General features: G+C 37.2%; 4 protein-coding genes across 5 annotated transcripts; 2 read left to right on the top strand and 2 right to left on the bottom strand.

Moving 5' to 3' along the window:
• LOC111782204 (stomatal closure-related actin-binding protein 3-like) lies at window positions 1-5,677 on the top strand. Of its 2 annotated transcripts, none has more exons than XM_023663026.1 (13): window positions 1-303; window positions 1,119-1,419; window positions 1,513-1,641; window positions 2,011-2,103; window positions 2,795-2,935; window positions 3,300-3,368; window positions 3,520-3,603; window positions 3,684-3,864; window positions 4,082-4,198; window positions 4,284-4,342; window positions 4,588-4,722; window positions 5,079-5,228; window positions 5,364-5,677. In XM_023663026.1, exons 2-13 carry the CDS (start codon window positions 1,135-1,137, stop codon window positions 5,394-5,396), a joined length of 1,476 nt encoding a protein of 491 aa, XP_023518794.1. In that variant the 5' UTR covers window positions 1-303; window positions 1,119-1,134; the 3' UTR covers window positions 5,397-5,677. The 2 variants fall into 2 exon arrangements, with proteins under 2 accessions (XP_023518794.1, XP_023518795.1); XM_023663027.1 differs by lacking the exon at window positions 1-303 and adding an exon at window positions 641-702.
• A 1,275-nt stretch (window positions 5,678-6,952) lies between these two features.
• Window positions 6,953-9,500, top strand: LOC111782104 (R3H domain-containing protein 1-like). Its single transcript, XM_023662898.1, has 4 exons — window positions 6,953-7,238; window positions 7,492-8,098; window positions 8,292-8,523; window positions 9,344-9,500. The coding sequence occupies exons 1-4, from the start codon at window positions 7,136-7,138 to the stop codon at window positions 9,392-9,394; spliced, it is 993 nt and encodes a 330-aa protein (XP_023518666.1). The 5' UTR covers window positions 6,953-7,135; the 3' UTR covers window positions 9,395-9,500.
• A 7,370-nt stretch (window positions 9,501-16,870) lies between these two features.
• LOC111781105 (transcription factor MYBC1-like) lies at window positions 16,871-18,725 on the bottom strand. The gene has a single exon (XM_023661541.1). It carries the CDS (start codon window positions 18,261-18,263, stop codon window positions 17,364-17,366), a length of 900 nt encoding a protein of 299 aa, XP_023517309.1. The 5' UTR covers window positions 18,264-18,725; the 3' UTR covers window positions 16,871-17,363.
• Window positions 18,726-22,523: 3,798 nt separating this feature from the next.
• On the bottom strand, window positions 22,524-24,944 carry LOC111781813 (G2/mitotic-specific cyclin S13-7-like). Its single transcript, XM_023662522.1, has 8 exons — window positions 24,832-24,944; window positions 24,339-24,538; window positions 23,997-24,254; window positions 23,799-23,924; window positions 23,462-23,710; window positions 23,218-23,379; window positions 22,946-23,127; window positions 22,524-22,845 (listed from the first exon to the last, which is right to left on the bottom strand). The coding sequence occupies exons 1-8, from the start codon at window positions 24,866-24,868 to the stop codon at window positions 22,695-22,697; spliced, it is 1,365 nt and encodes a 454-aa protein (XP_023518290.1). The 5' UTR covers window positions 24,869-24,944; the 3' UTR covers window positions 22,524-22,694.
• Window positions 24,945-25,888: the final 944 nt, after the last annotated feature.

Here is a 25,888-nt window from a genome sequence, read left to right as displayed (position 1 = left end):
TATTCATTCTTGCTGACAAAAGGGGACATGCGAAGACCCAGGACAGAGAGGCCAGTGACACACAGACCAGGTCTTTGGGTCCTTTAGCCTCTTTTCCATTTAGCCCTTCTCCTCCTTTTTTTCCCCCTTTACAAAAAGCATGCCATAACCAACCTCTCTCTTTAGATTCTTCCTCTTCTCCTTCTCCTTCTCCTTCTCTTTGTTTCCCCCCCTTTCTTTTTGCTCTCCTCTAGCTGGAAGACCTTGTTTCTGATCTGGGTTTGCCTTGGTTCCATGTTTTTCATCTTACTTTTCCTGTAATCTGTAAGTTTTCTTGGGAGTTTTTGAGCTGCATTTTGTTGTTCATGATCTGGGGTTTTGTTGTTTCTCTTTTTTTAAACCCTTGTAGCGTTTTTTTCAACTTTGAAGTTGATTGGAGATGAATTCTTTGCCTGGTAGCACTTTTTTGATTCTGGGTTTCTTCTTTTATTGAATTTATTGGTTGCTTTCTGTGTTAATTTGTCTTAATTAGTATGAATGAGTCATTGAGTAACGTAGATTGGAGGGTTCGGACTGTAGCTTCCTAGACCTCTTTTTGTTTACTCTGAATGTTGTGTTTCTATTTTCATTTTCTTTTTGTCCTCTTAAGTTTCATCTCTTTTACTGGAAAGAAACACTACATTTCAAGAACAGCGGGATTTCTGTGTGGATTTTCCTTTCTGGGTGCGAAATTCTTCCATGATTCTGTTTGTTTTTTGGCCATGTGGGTTTGACAAAAACATTCTTCCTTGGGGAGAGAGAGATTTTTGGTTGCATCCGTTGGAGTTTTGTTGAAATTTGGTGGATTTTTTCAGGGATTTGGTGAAAGAACAAACAAATATGCTTCTAATCTTCCATAGTTTGGTTTACTTACTAAATCTTTTTATGTTGTATAAAGTTCTTGTCTACTTGATTTGTTCTTTGTTAACCTCTCCCTCGATCCGTTGATTCGCCCTAAAATTCAATTGATCTGCTATTAGGTATTGATTAATGTATGAGATGAAGTATAAGAATGCATTTTCCCCATCTGGGGCATTGGATTGTTCTTATTTTTCATCATTGGATTTACATGAAAAGTGAATCTCCTTGGTTTAATACAGAATCGAGTTCAGATCAATGACGAAGATTAGTCCCGAGTTTGAAGAAACTGTGAACATGGAGGCAATGTTGCCAGTTTCAGTTGATGTTAGCTTTGCTTCGAATCAATTTCCGAAATATAAATTAGGACCTGACAATCAGATTTTAGAAGAGCCTCAGGATGTAAACCAGGGCCCTTCTCTTAAAGAGGTTATCGAAGAGGAAACTACACACTTGTCTGAGCAGCATAAGCGACTCTCGGTTCGTGACCTTGCCTGTAAATTTGACAAGAACTTGGCCTCTGCTGCTAAGCTGTCTGATGAGGTTCTAACTACTTCGACAAGTACTTCTATAGTTTCAATTCTGTATCGCGTCTCTCATTTAACTGAATTGTAATTTGATGTTGTTGGGATTCAGGCAAAGCTCAGAGAAGTGCCTTCACTGGAGGGACATGTTATTTTGAAGAAGCTTCGTGATGCTTTAGAGTTTCTGAAAGGTCGATTGGCTGGACGAAATAAGGAGGATGTGGAGAAAGCTATCTCCATGGTTCGTATCTCATGACTTTTCATTTCCAATTGATCGTTATAGCTCATGTTGAACTTTGATATCGAAAGCTTCACTCACAACACTTCTCTGGCCATAGGGGTAAAGATATTCTCTTGGTGAATATTTGTTATTTGTTCAAATTGTTACGTAAAATCGTCAATTTTCTTGTTTTTGGTGCACGTTCTTTGCTGGTGAGTTTGTTGATCTCTTTGATATCGATCGAGCTTGTGAAAGTTGTAGAAAGCGCCTAATATTAACAATCTTCCTTTCGGAAACTAAGTGTCGTTCGTATTGTTTGTTGTTTTCCTCGTAATCTTTGTCATAAGTGTTCTCAATATTTTGCATTCTTTGCCATCATAAATCGTTCAGGTGGAAGCTTTAGCTGTGAAGTTAACTCAAAAAGAAGGAGAGCTGATTCAAGAGAAGTTTGAAGTGAAAAAGTTGGCTTCCTTTCTCAAACAGGTTATCAGATTCACATTCTTAGATAATATTTAGATGACTTCAACATGTTATTCTTATGATCTATCTGTACAATTATCCCAATTATCCCGGGTGAACATCGGACCCACATTTGACGTATTTCACATGTCAAGTTATTTATTATTTGTGTGAGATCCCACATCGGTTGGAGAGGAGAACGAAGCATTCTTTATAATGGTGTGGAAACCTCTCCCTAGCAGATGCATTTTAAAAACCTTGAGGGGAAGCTCGAGAGAGAAAGTCCAAAGAGGACAATATCTACTAGTGGTGAGCTTGGGCTCTTACAAATGGTATTAGAGCCAGGCATCGGGCAATGTACCAACGAGAAGGTTGAGCCCCAAAAGGGGTGGATACGAGGCGATGTGTCAGCGAGGAGGTTGAGCCCTGAAGGGGGGTAGACCCGAGGCGGTGTGCCAGCAAGGACGCTGGGCCCTGAAGGGGGGTGGATTGTGAGATCCCACATCGGTTGGAGAGGGAAACAAAACATTTTTTATAAGAGCATGAAATCTCTCCCTAGCAGATACGTTTTAAAAACCTTGAGGGGAAGCCCGAAAAGAAAAGTTCAAAGAGGACAATATCTGCTAGCGGTGGGCTTGGACTATTACAATTCGTGCCATTTGTTTTTTCTTAGTAGCAACGCCAAACTCATATAACTTTTTTTTGTTTACTTTAGGCTTCTGAAGATGCTAAGAGGTTGGTTAACCAAGAGAAATCTTTTGCTTGTGCTGAAATTGAGAGCGCAAGAGCGGTCGTGCAGCGAATTGGGGAAGCTCTTGATGAACAGGAAAAAAATTCGGACGAATCGAAAAAACAGGTCCATATTTCTTCTACATCTTCTCATTATCTGTTAATTACTGTTTTCATTTTCTCCTTTATTTATGAAGATATACGCACGATCAGCTCATTGTAAAGAATCAGCAATAAAAATGAGCGATATGACCGAAAATATGATTGATATATGCAGCACGATTAGCTCGTTTTCTCCCTTATTTTCTCGTACGATCTGCATTAACTGGAAGCTTATATATAAGAGATGCGTTTTATATGTGCCATTAAGTTTATCTGTATAATCTTCATTCACTTTTAGCATTTTTAGCATCAGTTGATAATTTGATTTTGTTTAAGATTCTTAATACTTAAGCAATTCTTACAATGTTTATGTTACATCATATCGACAGAACGTCGAAGGACTAGTAGATGAAGTTCAAGAGGCTAGAAGAATTAAACTATTGCATCAACCAAGCAAGGTAGATCCGAATATCAGGTCTTTTGTTTCGGTTTCAAATCAAAGATTCCGATTCTCCTTAAAATTTCAAATAAGGATATGCAATTACAGGGAAGTTAATCATCTTACACTCGATTCACTTATTATTTAAACTCGTGTTTATATTTGCATAGGTGATGGGCATGGAACATGAGCTACGTGCGCTAAGAGCTACAATTCGAGAAAAAACTATAATCTCCGCAAAGCTTCAAAGAGAGGCATGTTAAGAAATTAGGATTTACGTTTAGATTATTTTGATGCATACGAGTTGCTAACCTCGCCTTTATTATTTATCCAGCTCACAATGTGCAAAAGGGCTGCAGAGAACAAGTCGAGTTTATACGACTTGGATGGTTCAGAAACTCTAGGTTCATCTTTGAGAATCAAATGTGCCTCAGATGCAGCACCCCCACTCTCAAAATGTTCTATTCAATGGTATCGAATGTCGTCCGATTGCAGCTGGAAGCAAGTAATTACAGGTAAACATTTTGTTTTAGACCTCGACTCAAGCCAGATAATAGGAGCTTTGTCGATCTCATTTAGGTTCATGAACACACGGTACTCGATCATAAAACATCGATACCGTGGACTTTTTCGTTGTATAGTCTTGCCTTTTGTTCATTACCTGGTTTAACATATTCTTCTTAGTATTAGTTTAGTTTGTTTTCTGCCTTAACAGTTTCATGTTCTTATCAGGTGCGACCAAGTCGATCTATGCGTTGGAACCTCTCGATGTCGGGCGAACCTTACAAGTGGAAATAGTGTCCAATGGCCAAAAAGTGGACTTGATGACAACCGGTCCCATCGAACCTGGTTGGTTTTTCTCATTGACATTTATGAGTCATATTTTGCCCGGCCTAGCCGAGTTAAGGAAAACTGACAAAATCACCTTCGACAGTTTCAGGACTCGGAACTTATGTTGAGACGCTCATGCAAAAATCCAACTCTGAATTCAATGTATGATTATCCTCTCTGATTCACATCCGATATATGCATGTCTACTTTCAAATTTGTGTAAACTTCGTCCCGGCCTTGGCTGTACGTAGTAATCCGAAAGTTCGATCATGCTATACCTGTACTTAGCTTACTGAGTTCTTCCCTCGAAGCGAAGCGATGCGATAATTGAAATTACATTAGATTATGAGGGTAATCATGCTGGTGACTCTCTGAACATCGATTCTCGTTCGATTCTAAATCTGCAGGTAACTATATCCCAGATGAACGGACAAGATTATTCATCACATTCTGTTCATGTATTTCATGTTGGGAAAATGAGAATGAAGCTATCCAGAGGTTGGATAACGAAGGCACGCGAGAATTATTCGTCTTTGATGCAGGTATCGTAACAAGTTATTTATTTTGCAACTCGGGTATCAATTGTTATAAACATTGAAAACGACGCCGAGCCAAAAGAATGGACGATTTCTTTCTGTTCTTTTTGGGATAAGAGTTTAGTGAAAACGTGCTTTCGATAGCTGTTTCCAAAGCTATGTCCTATTGGAGAGGGGAACGAAACATTCTTTATAAGGGTGTGGAAATCTCTCTTTAGTAGACGCGTTTTAAAAACCCTTGAGAGGAAACCCGAAAGGGAAAGTCCAAAGAGGACAATATCTGCTAGCGGTAGGCTTAGGTAGTTACACGACCTATTTCTCCCAATGTCTGTGATTCTCATCATCTCCCTCTTCAACTCTAGCTATGCGGAGTTCGAGATGACCGAAGTACCGCAACCAAGGCACTATTCTGGCAAGGAAGGAAGGGACTATCGTTCGTGTTGAAATTCGAATCGGAGCGGGAAAGAAACGCCGCAATCATGCTTGCCAGAAAGTACGCCAACGACTGCAATGTAAGTAATTTCTTTGAATCATATTCATTATGACCCCATTCCTTTTCGTGCTTGGTAAACTCTCCCAACTCGTTTTTGTGCATAAACTCTCGTGTCTATATGAGTTCTGAAGCTTAAAAACATACGATTCGACAGGTGATGCTGGCTGGACCAGATGATCAAGTATAGAAGTGAAACCTAACCAACTGATCTTCGTGTTAGAAACCCGAGTTTTTTTTTTTTATTATTTTTTTTTAAAGCAGGGTTTTTTTTTAGGAGTGTGATAGTACAATGGGTTGTGAGTGAAGAAAATTTGGCTTCTTTGTAATGTAATTTTGTTCAATTTTTTTTTGTTCACTAATCATGTTGAGCTGTTTTAGGCATCCTTTTTTATCTGCCTAATCATCTGTTGTAACAAAGCTTATTAAGTTTCTTATTATCAATTGGTTGATTTGTGATTGATTGTTCCATTTTCGGGTAACGATTTCGTTTTTAGTTTTATTGATATCCTGTCGTTTATACTCCAATTTCAGCCTCGGTTTCTTGTATGAACGATTCTCGACAGCTAAACATCATAAACCGAGGTCGATTTGTAGGATTATGCACCTTGTTCTTGTTAGTACTTAATGCAACTTAATCGATTTAAGTTGAGAATATTTTGTTCCTTATACTCCTCCGCTGTTGAATCGAACTCTACATTTCAAATTAGTTTTAATTGATAGAATTGTCGGTTTTACACGTGTAAACTAATATTTTAAATCCAAAGCAAATGAAGAATGTAGTTTGATATAATTATTAGTTTAGAGCTTTAATTGAAACGATTTCGAAGATTTAGGGATATAATTATTAGTTCGATATAAATGATACTTTTATATTATTATTAAATTAAATTAATTTTCACTTTTTTTTTTTAATAAACAAGTCAAATTTACGTCAAAAACGTTGACTGTATTTGATTCAACCAACCTAAAATAAGACATTTATATATTTTTTTAAATTTTTTTAATCTTTATTGTCTGAACAAAAAAAAAAAAAACATTTTTTATATTTAAAATTAATTGGTATTGACCATAAATTAAAAAATAAAAATAAAAACACGAACCAATTTCATCGGGTTAAACCTTAAACTTTGAGTTCGGTAACGTTCTCTTTAACTTAATAATGTTTAATTTTTTTTTAAAGAAATAGTTAATTAAAATATTATCACGATGAATAAACAAAGATTACTCTTAAATTTTAGAGACAAAACAACACGAGTGATCTAATGCTCATGGGCTTGGGTCCTTAACGCCCAAGATAATTCTAAGGGCACATGTACACGTCTTGGTTGAGCCCTAAAACCGAGTTGGGGAGGAATGCCAACTACTCTTTGAGGGTATAACGTCGTTATTACTACGATCTAAGTATTGACTTAAACATTAAGTTTGACATAATACCACATTGATGCAAGCTCTTTCTTGAATGTTCGATTAGCCTTTAAACTCTGCATCCGCTCGTTAGATTCTTGCATCAACACAATGAAACTATTAATTTTGTATGGTTAAATGTATGAAAGAAGATGTCGGTTACGAGCGAATATATTTCAAGATCTAAGTCGGAGTATTTGAAGTCAACCTAATTGATAAATTTGTCTCTGAAGTCAACCAAACCAAATGGGTCTGTGTTGTTTTGGGTAATTTTGTGTAATTCAGATATGGAAAGTAAAAATTTCGATTTCTTTTGGTATAAATTCAACAACCCTTCTTCAATTTCAATTTCCCTTCCGCCGTTGAGCCCTTTTGTTCGTCTGTAGGGATAAGATTCATCCAGACCCCTCTCTCTCTCTCTCTAGAGATTTCTCTCACTGTTTGTCTCGAAGAAGAAGAAGAAGAAGAAGCTTCAAGTCTCTGATTACAGTAGTGAGAGAAAGTCTTCAGAGAGAGAAAACAATGGATTCCATTGATGGCCTTCCAGATTCCTTCAAAGAGAAACTCTCCATGGTTGACCCCTTTTTGGTCGAGGCACTTCACAACCCTCGACACCGTCTAACCAGTCAGTATTTTCTCTTCTCTTTATTTTGATTCAACTTCGAGTTTAGATTCTTCTCTGTTTCTGTTCATATCACATGATTTAGGTTTAATCTGTTATTGGTCTTCTTCTGAACAAAGGGTTTAAGTTTTTGCCCCAATTTTGATGCCCTATGCTTAGTACTCTTAGCTTATGGCCATTTACTTTAAGTTTTTGTTTGTTGAGTTATGTTTTTGTTAGATTTTCTCTGCTCATTGTAGTTTAATTGTCACCATAGTTCTGCGAATGGAACTCGATATCCAGAGGTTTTTGGAAAATCAAGAACAGCAAGTGTTTGAGTTCCAACACTTCCCTACGTCGTATCTTCGACTCGCAGCTCATCGTGTTGCTCAACATTACGGCCTGCAAACTATGGTTCAGGATAATGGCATTGATGGACAAGGGAGAATTCTGGTGAGGAATACTGGTGAAGCTAGATTCCCGCCTATCTGCTTATCTCAAATACCTGCAAAACAGTCCGTTGATGATGAACTTGGGTGCGTTAAGATTGCGATTAGACCGAGGTTGAATAAGTCGTCTGATGATGCTGGCAATGGTATGGCTAGGCAGTGTCTTGGTAGGACTGTGGAGCAGAGGATGGAAGAGTATGATAAGGCTCGTGCTCGAATATTCAGTAGACATGGGAGTACTGTATTGTCCAATGCCTTCCCTGAGGAGAAAGATATATTGGCAAATGGAGATGGAGGAGAAGGGTGTAGAGTGAATGAAGTTGAGAAGTATACGAGTATCAAAGATGCCGGGAGTGGGGCTACTTCTCGGGTTGCCATTTTAAGAGATAGGGAAAAGGATCTTAGTGACCCGGATTATGATCGGAGCTATGGAAGGTAATGCAAACTTGGACTTTGTATGTGGAATTCGAGATGTTTTTGGATGATGTAAGCATATGCAGCTAGGCCATCGTGCCATCGTGCCATCGTGCCATTCTTATGGAGTGTATTATATCCGTTTTTTGTAGTATTATCTGAATGCTCGAGTGTTTAAATGCATACTAATCAGAACCTATTCCTTCGTTTGTAGGTATATTAGGAGCCTTCCGATTAATCCAACTCCGATCATGAATTTTGCTCCTTTTACCGTGCAAAGCATCCCGCCTTCATTTACTGGTTACCATGTACCTCGGAACGAGGTTTCGTTGGGCTATATTTCTCCTTCACCTATCAAGACTGCAGGATTGAATCAGATATCTAGAACCATGGCCAATGTGCCTTGGCCATATGCAGGGATGCTGCACGCTCATACTACTTTCCGGGTACGCATACGATCTTTACACTATACAAGTTCTGCTTTATCTAATAAAAAATAGAGTAGCTGCAAAAAGGATTAGACAAAGAACGTGTGAACTTCAACTAAGTCGATCACTTCGACCTCCACCCGATTCTTTACCTTTCCTTAGAATGTTCTTGAGCTTCACTCGAATCTTGTACTCGATAGAACTGCTCTTAGTACATTTACCTCAAGATCTTTCCCTTCGTGCTTCGAATATGGCTATAGAACTGTTAGAATGGTGTCTCCTTTGCTTTTTTTTCCCACAAAGATAGAAGTAGGACTTGAAAATTATTCCTGCTGCCCCACGACGTCAAACACGCTAATGAACAACAAATGGTTGATATTTGTTCTAAGAATCGCTCTCTCTATTTCAGGGTCCATTGATTAACTTGTTCTATACCCTCTTTTTTAGGGTCGATTCATTAGAATCATTACCTTCTCCTCGAATACTTGTTCTACACTCTTTCCTCTAGGGTCGATTCATTACTACGGAATACTTGTTCTATTCTCTCTTTTTTAGGGTTGATTCATTAGGGTCATCACCTTCTACCCGAATACTTGTTTTACATTCTCTGTTACAGGGGTCGATTCATTAGATTATCACATTCTACCTGAAAAATTTGCTCTACATTCTTTGTTTCAGGGTCGATTCATTAGGGTTATCACCTTCTATCTCAATACTTGTTCTATATCTTTAGTCGAGAAATAACGCAGTTTATACAAACCCGAAACCTCATTTGATTTTAGTTTTCCTTCAATTTTTGGAATTAGCTTGGGTTGATTTACTTGTGGTGTTATTGCAGGCTCCATTGTACCAACAGGCTTTGAGGTCAGACTATGTGCAATACCATTGATTAAAACTGATTTTACTTAGGTAATCATATTATATATATACTCACTATGTTGCTTCCGAACCTCCAATTATAATCAATTATTTTAAATTAAAACCTTATATTTATACTTACTATTCTTTTTAATGTTCGTTATTCAGTGTATTTCTTCATGAATGATTATTGGAAAATTATTATTTAAAAATTAGCAAATTAAGTAATTCTCAACTTTCCATTTTAAGTCATTATCTACTTCCACTAATTAATAAAAAAAATATTTCTCTCAAAAATACCTAAAATTCTTTAAATCTTTAATTTTTTCTACAAAATTTTATTATTAGTTTCCGATGGAAATACTTCAGAAAATACTTTTAAAATTTTAACTTTTTAAAATGTACAAATTTCTTTTTTACAGTATTAATATTTATAAATATTTTTTTTAAAAATGTTGATGGTAAGTGTATTTTTAAAATTTTAATTTTGAAGTTTAAAAAAAAGTTATACCAAGTGTAAGAGAATTTCGGATATTTTTCCTCGATTTTAATTTATCATACAAATCGATAATAAATAAATTGCATTCAATTCTAAAAACGATAAAAGATCCTATTAAATAACTAATAATACATTAATTTAACGCTAAATTTCTATGGATATATCTCGACCTATATCGGTAAACTTTTGATCCATTGGCAAAACGTGATAGTATTATTAAAATATCATCACTAGCTTAAATAGGTAGAACCTAATAATTGTATGAGCCAATTGTCTACATATATTAGTGAAATGATTTTATACCGAAGTATTTTAGCGAAAAGATTTAGGTATTTGAGAAATAAATTGTCTAGCCTCTACTGTAAATATCCCTTTCATCCTTATTAAGGTTTTCATCTCAAGAAATCTCAAACAGTCTCAACTAGAGTAAGGTGGAGTCGTATTTTACACACTAACTTGTAATATCTTCTCGAATGGTCTTAATAAAGAATGCAAGTGTCTCCCACAAAGAGTTATATTAGACAAATCTAGTATCAGAGTGAGGTTTGTATAGGTTGTTTGATATCTTGAAATTCGCAATATACTCTGTGGTTGCAGCTCAATCAATCTTCCACATCATAAACGATTTCTTGAGATTATTTAGTGGGTGAGTTTCTTTGTATCATGAGTAGTTCGTGACTCTGCAAGTTTTATATCGAAAAGACTTGTTTCGTATTATTGAAGTATTGCCCATACGATGGGTGATTTCCAAATCATTGGATGAGTTAAGAAACTCAACAACAACTACTACAACAAGTGGACAACATGCATGATGCCCTATTTATAAGGACAAGACCTTTGGGAGGTCGTTGGTGGGAGTGAAACTACACCGCTAAAGCAAGATCCTAATGATGTCTTGCGCAAATGGAGAATCAAAACAGACAAATAAATGTTTGCCTTGAAGACCACAATCGAAGAAGAGGTGTTAGAACACATCCGCAATGACAAGACACCGAAAGAAACGTGGGACACATTCATGTACTGTTCTCAAAGAAGAACAATACGAGACTACAACTTTTGGAGAATGAGCTATTATCAATCTCACAACGTGACATGACAATTTCTCAGTACTTCCATAGGGTCAAGTCGATTTGTCGGGAGATTACTAAACTAGATCCAAAGTCTTTCATTAGAGAAACTCGAATGAAAAGAATCATTATCCATAGATTGCAACAATAATATAGAAGTTTTGTTATTTTTGTACAAGGATGATCCACTCAACCATCACTTAAATTTGTTAGCGAGCCAAGAAGTCATGACTAAGCAAATGGGAGACATCACATTAAAGTGTGAAGAAGAAGCACTCTACACAAGTGAAAGTCTGAGAAAGAATAAGTCGTCTACTAAACGTGGATAAAAAAAATGGTGACAAAGAAAGAAGTCACCAAGGAACTGCACAACTTTGAAGAGCTAAGAAGAATAACAACAACCGTTCTCAAGGGAAGATATTTAAAAATATTTGCTACAATTGCGGGAAGAAGGACCACATGTCCAGGGATTGTTGGTCCAAGAAAAAGTGAGAGCAATGTGGCAACCTTAAAAAAGGAGATGGAAGATGAATGTGATGCAGAGGTATTATGTGCCATAGAAAAAGGCGAGCTAGCGCTCATGGCGATGATGAGATAGTATATCGATTACGAGGATAACTAGATCATTGATTTAGGATGCTCAAACCACATGACTGACGATTAGAGTGGTGTAATGGAAGTAGGGTGGCGCTCGGAGAAGAAAATATTAAAGTATGTCAATACAATTATCATACTGGCGCTCTATGCGGCATATTTGGTAGTGAGGTGGTTGACGACCCTGACCTGAGTGGATTCGTCCTTGATTGGAAGAGTGTTGCTGTAGAAATGAGAACGACCTTGTTGGTTTCTATAGGAAGAAGAGTGACTTCCATGGGTGTAACCACGATTAGTGGCTGTGAATGTCGTAGGAGTAGAGTTAGAAGACTCAAGGGAGCGTTGGAACAACTAAAAACTTTCAGTTTTAGAGACTAAATCTGCAAAACAGGGGAGAGGGGTGAAAAATCGATGCTGAGTCCACAAAAGAACTAGTGCACTTTATCAATATCTTCGATGGGTCTGCCAGTGGCATGAAGCTAGTGACAGATTATTTTGAAGGTACGGGCATACTCAGCAACAGGTTCAGTACTGCGTTTCATCAGTTGCAAGTCATCCTTGAGTCTCAATTCACGGTCTTTCTAATGATGGTTAAACGTAGTCTTCAACGCGAGCCAAAATGTCATGGGTAGTGGAGAGACCAACGACGACAACAATGGCTTCCTCGGCAAGAGAGGAGAGCAGGAGACAAAGAAGTCATGGATCGACTGCTTTCCACGCCAAATCTTTGGTGTTAGGTGTTGAGGAGGTTGCTGATTCAAAACAAGGTGGTGAAACCAGAGTTCCATGTGTTGGGATATCTGCTGCCTATTTCTAGTTTATTCAATTATTATGGATGGTAAAATTATGTATGGAAAATGATCATATATAGTAAACGACTACTTATAGAAAAAAAGCTGGTAGAGAAATATATGGTAGATATTTATATATATAGTCTGAAACCATATATATACCCCTTTAGACAGTGCTTTAAAGACTTTTTGCATTCTCTGTTATTGTACATATCTTAAGTCATCAATATAAACCTTTAGCTAATATTCCCCCTTGCATTTTCTCTCTCATGTTCTTTGTGTTCATCTAGATGAGTGTGTGAGTTATTGTGTGATCCTTGGTATCAGAGCTAGACGAAATTAACCACGATCTATGAAGATGGAAAGTTCAAAGATTGGAGTTGAGAAGTTCGATGGACCTGATTTCGGCTTCTGGAAGATGTAGATTGAAGATTATTTGTACTAGAAAAATCTTCATGAACCCCTGTTGAGGGTGAAGCCGGATACCATGACTACGAAGCAGTGGAAGTCAAGGATCGAAAAGCCTTAGGGTTGATCCTGCTGACGCTGTCCAGAAATGTGGCATTCAACATCATTAAGTAGAAGATAACGTCAAATATGTTGAAGGCGCGAAGCCGAGGTTCAGGAGTTCAAGAAGGTTCAGGCGCTGTCAAATATGTACGAAAAATCGTTGGCTATGAATAATGTGTATTTGATGTAGAGATTGTTCAATCTACAAATGTTTGAAGGTGGATCTGTTGTAGATCAGATAAACGAATTCAATATGATTGTAAGTTAACTGAGTTCGGTGGACATTAATTTCGAAGATGAAATTAAAGCATTGATTTTGATGTCATCTTTACTCGAGTCGTGGGACACTGTTGTTGCCGAGATCAGCAGTTCTCGAGGATCTTAGAAACAAAAGTTTGATGAAATTCAAGATTTAGTTCTTAGCAAAAGTATTCACAAACGAGAAGTTTGAGATTCATCGAGTGGTGCTCTCAGTATTGACCAAAGGGGAAAAAGTAAATCGAAGGACTCAAACAAAGGTCGATCAAAATCAAAGAACCATAAAAATTTTCTAAACAGACTAAACATACAGTGTTGGAGTTGTGGAGAAAAATGTCACTTTTGGACAGATTGTAAAAGACCAAAGAGGAAGAAAAATCACAAATCAAATGAGGATGGTGATTCTATAAATTCAGTAGAAAACATTGGGATGCTCTAACCTTAACATGGATAGTCAAATTGAATCATGGATTTTGGATTTAGGTGCATCTTTTCATTTTTCTCCAAATAAAGAGTTGTTCCGAAATTTCAAGTTTTAAAATTTCGAGAAGGTGTATCTTGTCGACAACAAAGCCTTGGAGATTGAAGGAAAAGAGGATGTTTGCATAAAAACTCCCACAAGAAATCAGTGGACATTATAGAATGTTAGATATATTCCTGGTCTAAAAAAGAACCTGATCTCTATTGATTAGTTAGACAACAAAGGTTATGCAATAGAGTTTGAGAAGAATTCATGGAAGATTGTTATGGATGCTATGGTGGTAGCCCGTGGCACAAAATCTAGAACCTTACACACCACTACAGGGTGTATGAACATGGCTGCTGCTGCTGAGAGTGCTTCAAATTCAAGTCTATGACACAACAGACTTGGACATATGAGCGTCAAAGGAATGAAGATACTAGTTGCGAAAGGAGTTTTAGAAGGTTTGAAATCTTTTGATATGGGTCCTTGTGAGAACTGCGTTATGAGCAAACATAAACGAGTTAGTTTCACAAAGGCTACCAGAGAATTGAAGAAAGTGGTTGGAAATGTTACATACAGACGTTTGGGAATCATCTCTAATTCCATCACTTGGCGGATCAAAGTTCTATATCACCTTCATCGATGATTTCAGCAGGAAGGTGTGGATCTATTTTCTGAAACACAAGTCCGATGTGGTTGCCATCTTCCAGAAGTGGAAAGCTAAAGTTAAAAATTAGACCAACTTGAAGATCAAATGCATGAGGTCTGACAATGGAGGAGAGTACGATAAGTCAGAATTCAAAGCATTTTGTGCAGCTGAGGGAATTAGATTAACAAAGACAATTCTCGGTAAAGCAAGACAAAATGGTGCTGCTGAAAGGATGAATAGAACGTTGAATGAGCTGACAAAAAGCATGAGGATTCATTCTGAACTACCAAAAATAATATGTGTTGATTCTGTGAACACAGCAGCTTATTTGATCAATAGAGGGCCGTCAGTACCCTTGGAGTTCAAATTTCCAGAAGAAGTATGGACAAGAATAGGACTCAAGCACAATCACTTGAGAACTTTCGGTTGTACTACGTATTTTCACGTTGATTTTGAGAAGAGAGACAAACTTGATGCTAAGGTTGTGAAGTGCTACTTCATAGGCTATGACTTTGACATGTTCGGGTACAAGTTTTGGGATGATAAGAACAGAAAAATCTTAAGACATTGTGACGTGACATTTGATTAAAATGTCTTGTACAAGGACAAAGAGAAGAAAGGTTTCGGGACAACAAAAATTCACTTAGTGATGTTGTATCAGATACTCAATAAACTCCTAAGACTGTTGCTAAGGAACCAGAGGTGGAGCAAGTGACACCTGAGCAGGTGTTGAAAAGATCATCCAAAGCTATAAGAGTACCAGATAGCTATGTACCTTAATTACACTATTTTTTGCTAACTAATGAAGGGGAACCAGAGTTCTTTGATAAGACCCTACAGTTGGAGAATACAATCGAGTGGGAGCAAGCCATGAATGATAGGATGTCTAGGTTTTAGAAATGCATTGCTCTTTCATATACTAGGGCTGAGTACGTGACAATAGCTGAAACTAGAAACGAGATGATATGAATGACATAATATCTAGAACAATTGGGCAAGAAGCAGCACGAGAAGATTCTTTATATAGATAGGAGATGATATGATGAACTTGTACTCTTGCATTTCTTGGTTAGATTTGCATGCTAGAGTCATTCGAGTAGTCTTCATCAAGCTATCTTGATCGGAACCACAAGTTTAGAAACTAGACCTACTTTCTATTGCTCAAACATGTTTGTATGTGGATTTATCGAGTTTAAAATATAATATGTTTGTTTTACGGGAACTCTAAACTTATTTCAGATTTTTTCATATTGAATTTCCTTTTCAAATCCGCTCATTTTATATTTATTTATAAGTAAAATCTCTTCCATTGATTTGAAAGGTATGTCGTTACAAAGTACATAACAAAGACAAAGAAACTCATAAATAGAAACAACATTTATAATTATAATTTTTATTAAAAACAATGTCTGCGTGCATTTCATTTTTACATTGCGTCAAAGTCACGGTTTATAAGTACGTTACATCAAATCACGCCACAGAGTTGACTAACAATTTTAAACACTAAGAACATATTAGAACGGAAGTTCAAAATTCCAAAAATTCGATTGAAACATTTTAATAAAGATAAGTACTAAGACGAACCTAAACCACTAATTCGACTCGAAACTAAAAAGACGGGTTAGGCATAGAAAAAGTATATATGCCATTTATGAGCTTTAAAAGGGCTAGAAATAGAATCTTTCACAACCAAAAAAGAGAGAACTAGTTCATCACCAAACGAGATAAAAAGAATTAAAAGGAATAAAACCATTAAAAAGATATTGAATTTGATGTGCCATTAAAAGAGAATGAGTGAAAAATTATCCTATAAACAACTTTTAATTATAATATTACTCAAATTACTTTCACTCGAGAAACCGCTCTGACTGTTCCTTAAGTGAAAAAATGACGAGAAAAATAAAAGATGATGACTTTTAAATGATCGAACATGTAAAAAGTTGATGATATGAATTAAGATGAATCATGTAAGATTAACTTCGAGAAAGAAGTGAAGAAAATGTTGTTCAAATTATTCGAAGGGGTTCGAATTCATATCACATTAAAGAAGAATCAAGCTTTTATTTATTCTTAAATGGTTACAAATTTTGAGTGGATAATAATCTAGAGTTATAGATGTATTTTAAGGTTACATTTACACCGTGGCTAGTTATGGTCATCGAGTATGAAGGTTAGAACTCATGAAAAGTTAAGAGTTTTCATTTTGAGGCTATAAAAAGCTCGCGTGTTTAGAATCATTGAAAAACCGTAATAAACATGGTGGCATTACAGAGGGTACCCTTCAAAACTAAAGGCCACTTATCCCCACCAAACCAACTCACTTGATTGCAGATATCAACTTCAGTTGTAACATAAACTTCCTTTGAACAAAGCTGATTCAAGCTTGAATTCTGAAACAAATCATTTAAAACAAACCCAGAAAAAGAAAAAGATCAATTGATGAAGCAATGAAAACACTTTCATTCATTAAGTGAACTGATATATTTAAGAAACGAACCACCTGATATCGCTAAGTACAGCGTAGATTCGAGCAAAAAACGCTTCAACTTTACCCAACAATGAATTACACAATGTTCAAATGGATATCTAATTGTAAACTAATAGTAGCAAAGTTTACTAAGATTCAAGATGTTCATGTAACAGTTTCAATACACCAACATTCTAATGAACTCAGAATTGTTCAAATAGATACTCACATATTATGAGTTCTTTCAACTTTTATATAAGACTCAGCTGGTTCCAACCTGATTACACAAGAAGCAGCAGGTTCTTGGATTATGAACCTGAGCTTGACATCAGAACAACTGCAAACAGAAAAATCTAAGGGCATTATGTTCGGTTCGAGCGACACGACGATGAACTGAGTATCGGATATGATAGAACAGAAGTCTCATGTGGGGGAACTTGACAGACAAAAGATGAACTCCCTATGTCCCTCTATTTACCACCACCATTAAAGGGATGGGCCACTCTACCTATTTGAACTTCTGGATTTGGTCATGCATTTCATATTATAATGACAGCCAAACCAACTAAACAGATAAGGATATTAGAAAGAACTATATAGAAACAAGAACTAAGATAACATTATCCCGAGTTTCAGATCAAACCCATAACATTTAAACCAATTTCCACAAGAATTAGAACAGAACAGGAAGAACAAACAAGCTCAATCATCCCCAGTAGGAAATAAGGTGAGGACTTTTCTTCCTCCACTGGCATTGCCTGATTCCAAATCCTCAATGTAATTAGGAACTGAATTATGCACTGGTGCCCCCATTCTATGGATAGGTTGGGACTGTCTACCTAAAAATGGATGCTCAAATTGGCCGTTTGATGGTGACCCAAACTGCCCACGATGATAGGGGGGCTGGAGCTGAGGGTGGGCGACGACAGAAGCTGCGGCCATCTGCTGCAGGTGGTGGTGGTGCTGCTGTAGAGTGGCCATGGGAACAAAGGGCATGAAGTGGTCTGAACTAGCACGAGCGGAGTGAAGCAAATGGGGTGGAACAGGGGAGCTAGCGCACAAATGGTCGGTGGCGGGATCAGAGGAAGCAACCAAGCCAGCTGCGGCGGCGCCGCCACCCCCACTGGATAAACCCTGCATACGCTTGAGATAGAGACGGTACTTCTGCAAATGGCTAGCTACGTTCTCTCTGGTTAAGCCATCAACACTCATGAGCTGCATTATGGTCTTAGGGACAGCATTTTTGATCCCCAAATGGGCAACAGCGTCAACGAATCGCTTGTGGAGCTGTGGAGTCCAGACTAGGCGTGGCCGCTTGAGGGTCCGGGCTGGTTCGTCGCTGCCGGCGCCGGAGCCTAAATCAGCGGAATCGCCGAAATCCCCCGAGTTGGGCAGCGGAATTCCGTTGCCGGAGCCGGGTAGGGGATTCGAAAGCGGCGGAGATGGGCAAGGCAACGGCGGACTGCAATTGGTGGGATTTTGAATATCGAAAGCTAAAGCTAGATCGGGGGTTATTAGGGTTTGAGAAAGAGGCATGAGTTCATCTGGAGATGGAAGCTCCTCTTCCCATCTCGAGAACCAATTCGAATGCTCTTCCCTCATTCTTCCCCAAATCTAGGCCCGACCCAGTTCACTGTTCTTCCTCCTGGTCAACAGTTCAAAGACCCTCTTCAAGAACACCACAAAAAAACAGCAAAAATTGAAGAAACCAAAGAGAACCCAAATCAATTAAGTGGATTAGCAACAGTAATCAACCAAAATAAACAAAACCCAGAAACAAAAATCACCCGAATCGGAAGAACAGATAGAAACAGAGAAAAACAGAGAAAAAGGGGAGATGGGGAAGGATGATTATGAAGATTAAGATGAAAGGGATGAAGAAGAGGCGATGATTATGAAGGGGGTGGCCAAAAAGGTCGAAGACGAAGAGAGGTTCGAGGTGGATCTTGTTTTGTTGTAGCTTTAATTTTCGCTCTCTCTCTCGTTCTCATAGTTTATCTCTCACTAGGGACCGGGGGAGGCGTGGAGGTACTGTTGCTGATGCTCTCTTGGCCCTCGTCCTTTTTTCTCCTACTTGTTTGTTTGTTTGTTTCTTATGATTTTTTTTTATTTTTTTTAATTTAATTTAATTTTATTTTATTTTATTTTGTGAAGAGAATTATTTTCCAGGATTTATGGGTCTCATTAATAATACCTGAAAGTGAGTGTTGTAAAGATCGATAAGATTTTGTTCCCCATCATCAATTCTCTAGCGCGTGTCACACACGCTCCATTTAAAAAAAAAAAAAACACTAAATATCAATTTAATCTCTCGAAAATTAATAATTATATATAATTTAAGAATCTAAACATCCATGGCTAAATAAATTTAATAGAGGATGAAAAAAAAAAAATTTGCAAACAGACTTTCCATTGGAGCGCATTTTGGCTCGGTTGGAGAAATTGCGTGTTGTATGAAAGACATGTATCTTATGACCTACGTACATGTTATTTTCTGATGTTATGATGTGTTATGTCATGATATTTTATGACTATGTTATGTTGATGGATGTTATGTGATGCATCTACTTTCAATATGTCAGCCCAGAGAAGTTATGTCATGAGAAAAAATAGAAGTATGATGTGCATCATAATCACGTACTATGATTTAAAAATAGAAGTATGTTGTATGTCACAAGTATAGGATACTTCTCTAGTATGGTTTGTATGAATGCGTACATCATGATATGATACATGCTCCTTTCTTTTTATTGATTTTTTGTAATATGAGTGTGCGCTAACTTGTAGTCAGGCTTACAGGTAGGTATACAAGCTTGTCTAGTGGGTTCATGCGTGCATGCGTGAACTATGCTGACAGAAGTGTGATAAATCTACCCCTACCAAGAAAAGAAAGTAGAACACAGTGGATAGTCATGTGATTTCATTTCCTAACCTCAACCATTGGGTCACTTGCTAAGTATTTTTTAAAACTCAAACCATATTTAACATTTTTTTTCTTAGCAAAATGCAAATTTTAATATACTATTAATTTTGAAATAAATTTATGAAGTCTATGGCTATGTTTTAAGAAATTATTTGTTTATTTTTGATACTAGTAGTCCTGACATACATGTAATAAGTTAGGATCGTTACAACGGGTACCAGAGCTCTAGGCTTATAGATTTTATAGACTAACCTACAATGCTGACTTAAAATATTTTCGAAGTTGTGTAACAAATACTTCGTTACGGTAAGATATGCCTTGTGAAAGATAGCTAATGATGTTGCTATGTTATGTTATGCTTTACTATGGAGGAGGAGTTTTTGAAGCTTAATTTTCAAAATGAGGTAGAAAAGTAAAATTTTTGGAAAAATCTCATAAACTCAAGAAAAAAGTTAGTCAAAGTCAACTGAAGGGTAAAATAGTCATTTTGACCCGTTTTCTAATTAGGGGTCCGCATTAGTTCTAAACAGAAGGTTAATCACGAAGAAAAGGAAAAAAAAATGAAGGAAAAGGAAAAGTGGAGATGAGAGTTAACGTTTTTGAATGAAAAGTAGAGAGAGAAATTGAAATTCGCTCCAAAGACTGACGGGAATCGGAATTCTCATTAGAGATCCTTCACAAGAAATGTTCGGTGGCTTTGGGAGAACTAATATGAGTTTTGAATGGTCGAAATCCGTGCTTGGAGGTAAGAATTTTGAATTCTTATTCTAGGTTCTTCCTTATAACCGCTTGTTTTACTTAGATGACATAGGTTCTGAATTTTTAGTAGAGTGTTCTTTTAGTAGGTTAGATAAGACTCTTTTCAGTCTCGAGCAAGGTTGGATGTATGATATAATTACATGCAATATGATCTTATCCTTTCATAAAAACATCATGACATGAGCTTAGGTTTCGCTTTTCAGTCCGAATAGGGTTGTATGTGTAGTACTTTCCTACACACAACCCCTACATGCGCACATAGACTCACCCGGCAGCAGACACTCATGCTACCAGACACTATGGAACGCAAAATGTAAGACTACAACCTGTACGATAATGATCTTCATCATAAGTGCGTTCTTCTTGAAATTGGAGGAACTTGTACGATAATGATCTTCGCCACTGGACTAAGCGTTTCATCATAGTCTGAATCCGAGTTAGTTTGTATGATGATGCCATAATTATGTATAATGATGCTAGTTTGAATTCGAGACATTGTTGAGAGAAACATGGAGCTTTTCCAAGTTTTGATTTTGTTTCACGGCTATAATTTCTTCCTCATATGTCTTTGGCTCTTTAATTTCGTCTTCTATAATAGTTTATTGGTATACTATGGATTTGACTTTAGGATTTTTTTTACTATCTGAGTTGTTGAGGTGTCATTTTCTTTTACCGAGTTCATTTGATTGAGTCACTTCTTGCTCACTATAGCACAAAATCGGTTAAAGTCAACCGAGAGGTAAATTAGGTCATTTTCCCCCTCAACCCGTTATTGGGGTTTGAGTACCATGACAGATTATTGCAAAAGGGAAAACAAAGAGAGAGGGTTGAGAAAACCTAGAGAGAGGAAGAAGAAAGAACCGCTGGAAATTCACCAGACCATAGCCAGAAGTCGCCTCCAACCACGATTTGAGGCAAGAACTCCTCCTAAGAAGAAAGAAGGAGATTTGAGTGACCGAAGCTTCATTTTTAAGAACCGAGAAGATCCGCAAGGTAAAATCTCAGATCTGAGCCATTTCTTACGAGTTAAGGCCTAAAATTTTGATATGTTCTTCTAGGAATTCTCCACACATTTCGTGAAGGAACTTATCGTTCTTCTAAGCTCTCCCTGGTTGTGTAGTTCCTGACTTCTTCATTATCATTTTTGTATCTACATTTGGTAGACGACTTATTGTAGCTCCGACTTTCACTTGTGTAGAGTGTTTATTCTTCAAACTCTAAAGTGTCTTGAGCAGCCCATCCTTGTACAACAATAACAAAATTTCTATATTTCGGTCGTAATCTGTAGATAATGATACTCCTCATTCGACGTTCTCCAATGACAGACTTTGGATCTAGTTCAATAATCTCTCGGCAGATCGACTTGACACTATGGAAGTACTGAGTAATTTGTCATGTCACGTTGTGATAACAGTTTGTTCTCCAGAAAGTTGTAGCCTCGTATCATTCTTCCTTGAGAACAATATCATGAACCCTAGCTTCTTTTGGTGTCTTGTCATCCCAAATGTGTGATTGTCGTCTTCAAGGAAAACATTACTTGGCATGCTTTGATTCTCTCCATTCGCGCAAGATGTATTTAAATCCTCCTCTGGTGTTTGAATCCTGCCAACGACCTCCCAAAGGCCATGTCCATGTAAATAGAAGATCATGCATGTTTCCCATGTCTTGTTTGTTGTTGTTGAATTTCTTTATTCCTCCAACGTGAAAATCGCCCCTCGGTTGGCTATAATCTCAGTAATACCAAATAAGTCTTTTCAAACACAATATCTACCACTCAAAAGTGTAAATAGATATGAAAATATTATTACTCAACTAAATAATACAGATTTAAATTTGGATAATAAAAACAAGTTAAATATAAGATACTAACTAAATGCCTCCAAAAACAAGTTAAACAAGTTAAATATAAACTAACGGATAATAAAATAAAATATTATTATTCAAATTTAACTAATTACCAATATTTAAGATATATTCCTGACTAATATATTCTTCAAATATTAAATGAGTAAGAATATCATATATTTTATAACTCATTCAAACTAGAAATATGTAGACTAAATTCGGACAAAAATTCGAGTCACATACTACCCATGAGACAAAAGAAACAAATCGAACACAAATTTTAAACTACAAACGTGAACACATAAGACAAAACTCAATAGACTGAGAATGATGTTGATATTATTATGTTAGCAATTTTCTAACAACACATATTATACTTTTAGTGACATAAGATTGTTGATTACAACTAAAAAACATCATATTCAACTGCTTTTCAGGGAACAAAAAGCCACCCCCCAACCCCCAAAAATCAACACAAATTCAATTCTTTTCAACCAAATGTTTCATCAATGACCATTAGGAGTCACCAAGAGAGCTTTGGGTGGCTGAAGTAATGCTACCGCTCCCCTCTCCGAGCTGGAGTACTTTCTGTATATTACTTGCAGCTTGTTCTTGCTTGCTGCCCCATGGAATCCCACCAAATGCTTTGCACAATCACTGTGGTTCACATGTAACAACAACAACAACAACACAATTACTTGACGCCTTATAATCAATCACACACAACAAACACACACAATCTTTTCAATTCACGTACATCAGTTGAGGCTCTGTGAAGCCAGTGTGCAGTTTGAGGGTCTCATCCCAACCAGGGCTTTTCTTCAGCGTGCATCGAGCGGCATAGACTGCCGAGGCGGCAATCATTGATGGGCTGTACATTATTGAGGTGTTGTAATGCATTATGCCAAGTTCTGCCAGAAAATATACCAGATTTTCCATCTGCACCAAGTTTCATGTTCATATATTACTCAGTTTTCTATTTCTAAACCAAGGAAGGGATCAAGCATTCATTCATTCATTGTTACGCACCTCGTGATCGGAGTCCTTCGACGCCTTGATGAACCGAGCGAGGAAAACATAGGGAGTAGGCAGAGTCATGGTCCATTCCAGCTTCCCAAGTATCCTTTTCTCCATCATTAGTATCTGTTCATTCGTGTACGCTCTATCTGAAAGGCACACGAAGTCGTTTACCTGCAAAAACGATGCCATGTTATGTTAGGACACCCACCTCTAGTAGTTATTGTTCTTAACAAATGTCGAGTTTTACGCATACCTCTGGCGCCCAGATCTCCTCGTATTTGGAGGCTATGAGCATTGCCCCAATACCCAACAACTGCAATTCCCTTCTTGGGACTGCCTTCCTCGCAAGGAAGCGATCAATTATGTTGATGGTGAGGTAGAATGTTTCGGGGGAAAGCTCGAACTTGTTGTGGACATCAACCAACCAATCCACCAATATTGCTCTCATTGAAGTGTTTATCTCCGGTTGTGAATCCATATAGTCATGAGGCCTACTCTCATTCTTTACAAATACAACACAGACTCATCAGTGAATTGATTCGAGGGGCCGACTCGTATGAACCAAAAATGAATACAATAATAAAACATACCTCAACTTCCTTATAGAACTTATAAATGTCCTCAACATATTCCACTTCTGCCAACTCATTTCCAACATCTGCTGCGTCAATGTCAATTATCTGTTCCTTTGGTTTCTTGGTTACTCCACAAGCAGCCTAAATGAAACAAGTGATCCAATTATTAAGAGAACCACAACCAACTACGACTTTCAATGTCAAAAATTGTACCTTGCTTCTAGCCGTCATGACTGCGGTGAGAGTCTGTGCCTTCTTCTTTGAGACCCCTTCTTCCTTTTTCTTGTTAGTACATTTCACTTCCTTGCCCCGATCTTGTTCGACCTTATCCGGGCTTCTCTCGATCACCTCCGCTTTCGGTTTGGAAACAACTTTCTTCGTTGCAGCCTTGGGAGCTCCTGCTTTCTTAACAGCCACAACACCACCATCAAGAATGGGAGCAGCCCCATCTACTTTAACAGGCACTTGTTTCTGCATTACCAAAGAAAACCAAAGATTAGCCTTTGCGGAGACCATATTATCACAAAATCGGATGAATGATATATATGAGGAGACCATATTATTTCCAGCTTTTGCAGCCGCTTGAGCATTGGCAAGCAACTGAGCACAGAAACTCCTTGTAATAGGGCGATTAGCCTTTGCGTCAATTCCTCGAACAGTTACCAGATTCCCAATATCACCCAATGCTCTGCGGTTCCTTGCATCCACCGCCGCCCCGCCCTTCCCCTGCTTTCCTCCTCCAATCGCCGCTTCACCTTCCCCCACAAAAAAAACCCCATTCAACATAAAAGGGACCGAAAGAAAACGAAAAAACACAAGACCCCATGAAAATTTCATAGAAAACCCAACCCAGAAACACTGAATACAGATTTTCAAACGCAAACACACGAACAAATCATCATAATACACGAAATAACAACATGCGAAGAACAAGAAAAGGGCAGAATTCTTAGTATTAGAAGCAATTTGGGGTTCGAATCATCATAAATGAAATTTCAGAAGAAACCCAGAAAAAAGAATTAAATTCTAGATGGGAAATCTCTTGTACCTCTGATTTGTTGAGGAACTACTGGTCTTGTAGCCATTTTTTGTTCTTCTTCTGAAAGTATTCTTGAAGACGACGACGCTTTCACTCACTTTCCTTCTCTCTCACGAATGAAGATGAATTCATTTGGAGACTTATGAGACGCAATGAGAAGCATTTTGAAGCTACAGACAACGTTCTAACGGTCAGATGACTTTGAATCTTGACCGTTGGATCTTTCTATGATCTGACGGTGTTGGTTTGTCGGGAAAGATAGCCGTTGAAGCTTTAAAAACTATCCTATAGTGCAAAATAAAGCTGAATTATATATAAATGTAATTTTTTTTTTGTCTTTAATTTAATCTTCCTCTTCACGTTTATAAATTCATGTATCCTTTAAATAAATGTGCAAATTCTAATAAATATTAATTAATTATATACAATTAAAAAATTACTAAACTTGGTTGTTAGATTTAAATTAGTTTTTAGGGTTTGAATTTATTTTAAATTTAGGCATTTTGTATCTTTAATAGTTTATAAACAATTTATTATAAATATTAAATTAGTTAATTAATTAAATAGCAATAACAAACTTTTTGAATTATTAAAGGTTTCAAATGCAAAAGGTTTTTCCTACCATTTAAAAGATTATTTATTTTGATTGGTAAATCATAATCGAATTTTGAAAGTTTGATTTAAAAGTTAGTAATATCTCCTTCTACTGCCACGAAAGTGATAAAAATTATATGGTCGGGTGTCGAGTTGTGTGAATTTCGATGACTCGCTAGAATTCATGCAACCAACTAACCGATAAGTGCCCAAGGAACCACCACAACTGATAAATGCTTCATTATTATCTTTTCAATCACTTTGGTTTTGGTTCGAATTGTCTATCTATTTCTCTAAAAGTGCAACTCGTCCACGAATCCAAGTCCTTTGGCTAATGTCACAACCATACTATAAACAGAGTAGGTTGTGACTCTCACATTACGACAAGTAAAGCGACAACTCTCAAGTGGCGCTCATCCAACCATGTGAGGCCCAACACAGACAAGTGCATGATGCGATTAAGGAGGACAGT

Source organism: Cucurbita pepo, chromosome LG19 (assembly GCF_002806865.2).
Source record: "Cucurbita pepo subsp. pepo cultivar mu-cu-16 chromosome LG19, ASM280686v2, whole genome shotgun sequence".
NCBI classification, from domain to species: Eukaryota; Viridiplantae; Streptophyta; class Magnoliopsida; order Cucurbitales; family Cucurbitaceae; genus Cucurbita; species Cucurbita pepo.
Note: the sequence above shows the minus strand (reverse complement) of the source record. Positions and strands in the feature narration are given on the sequence as shown.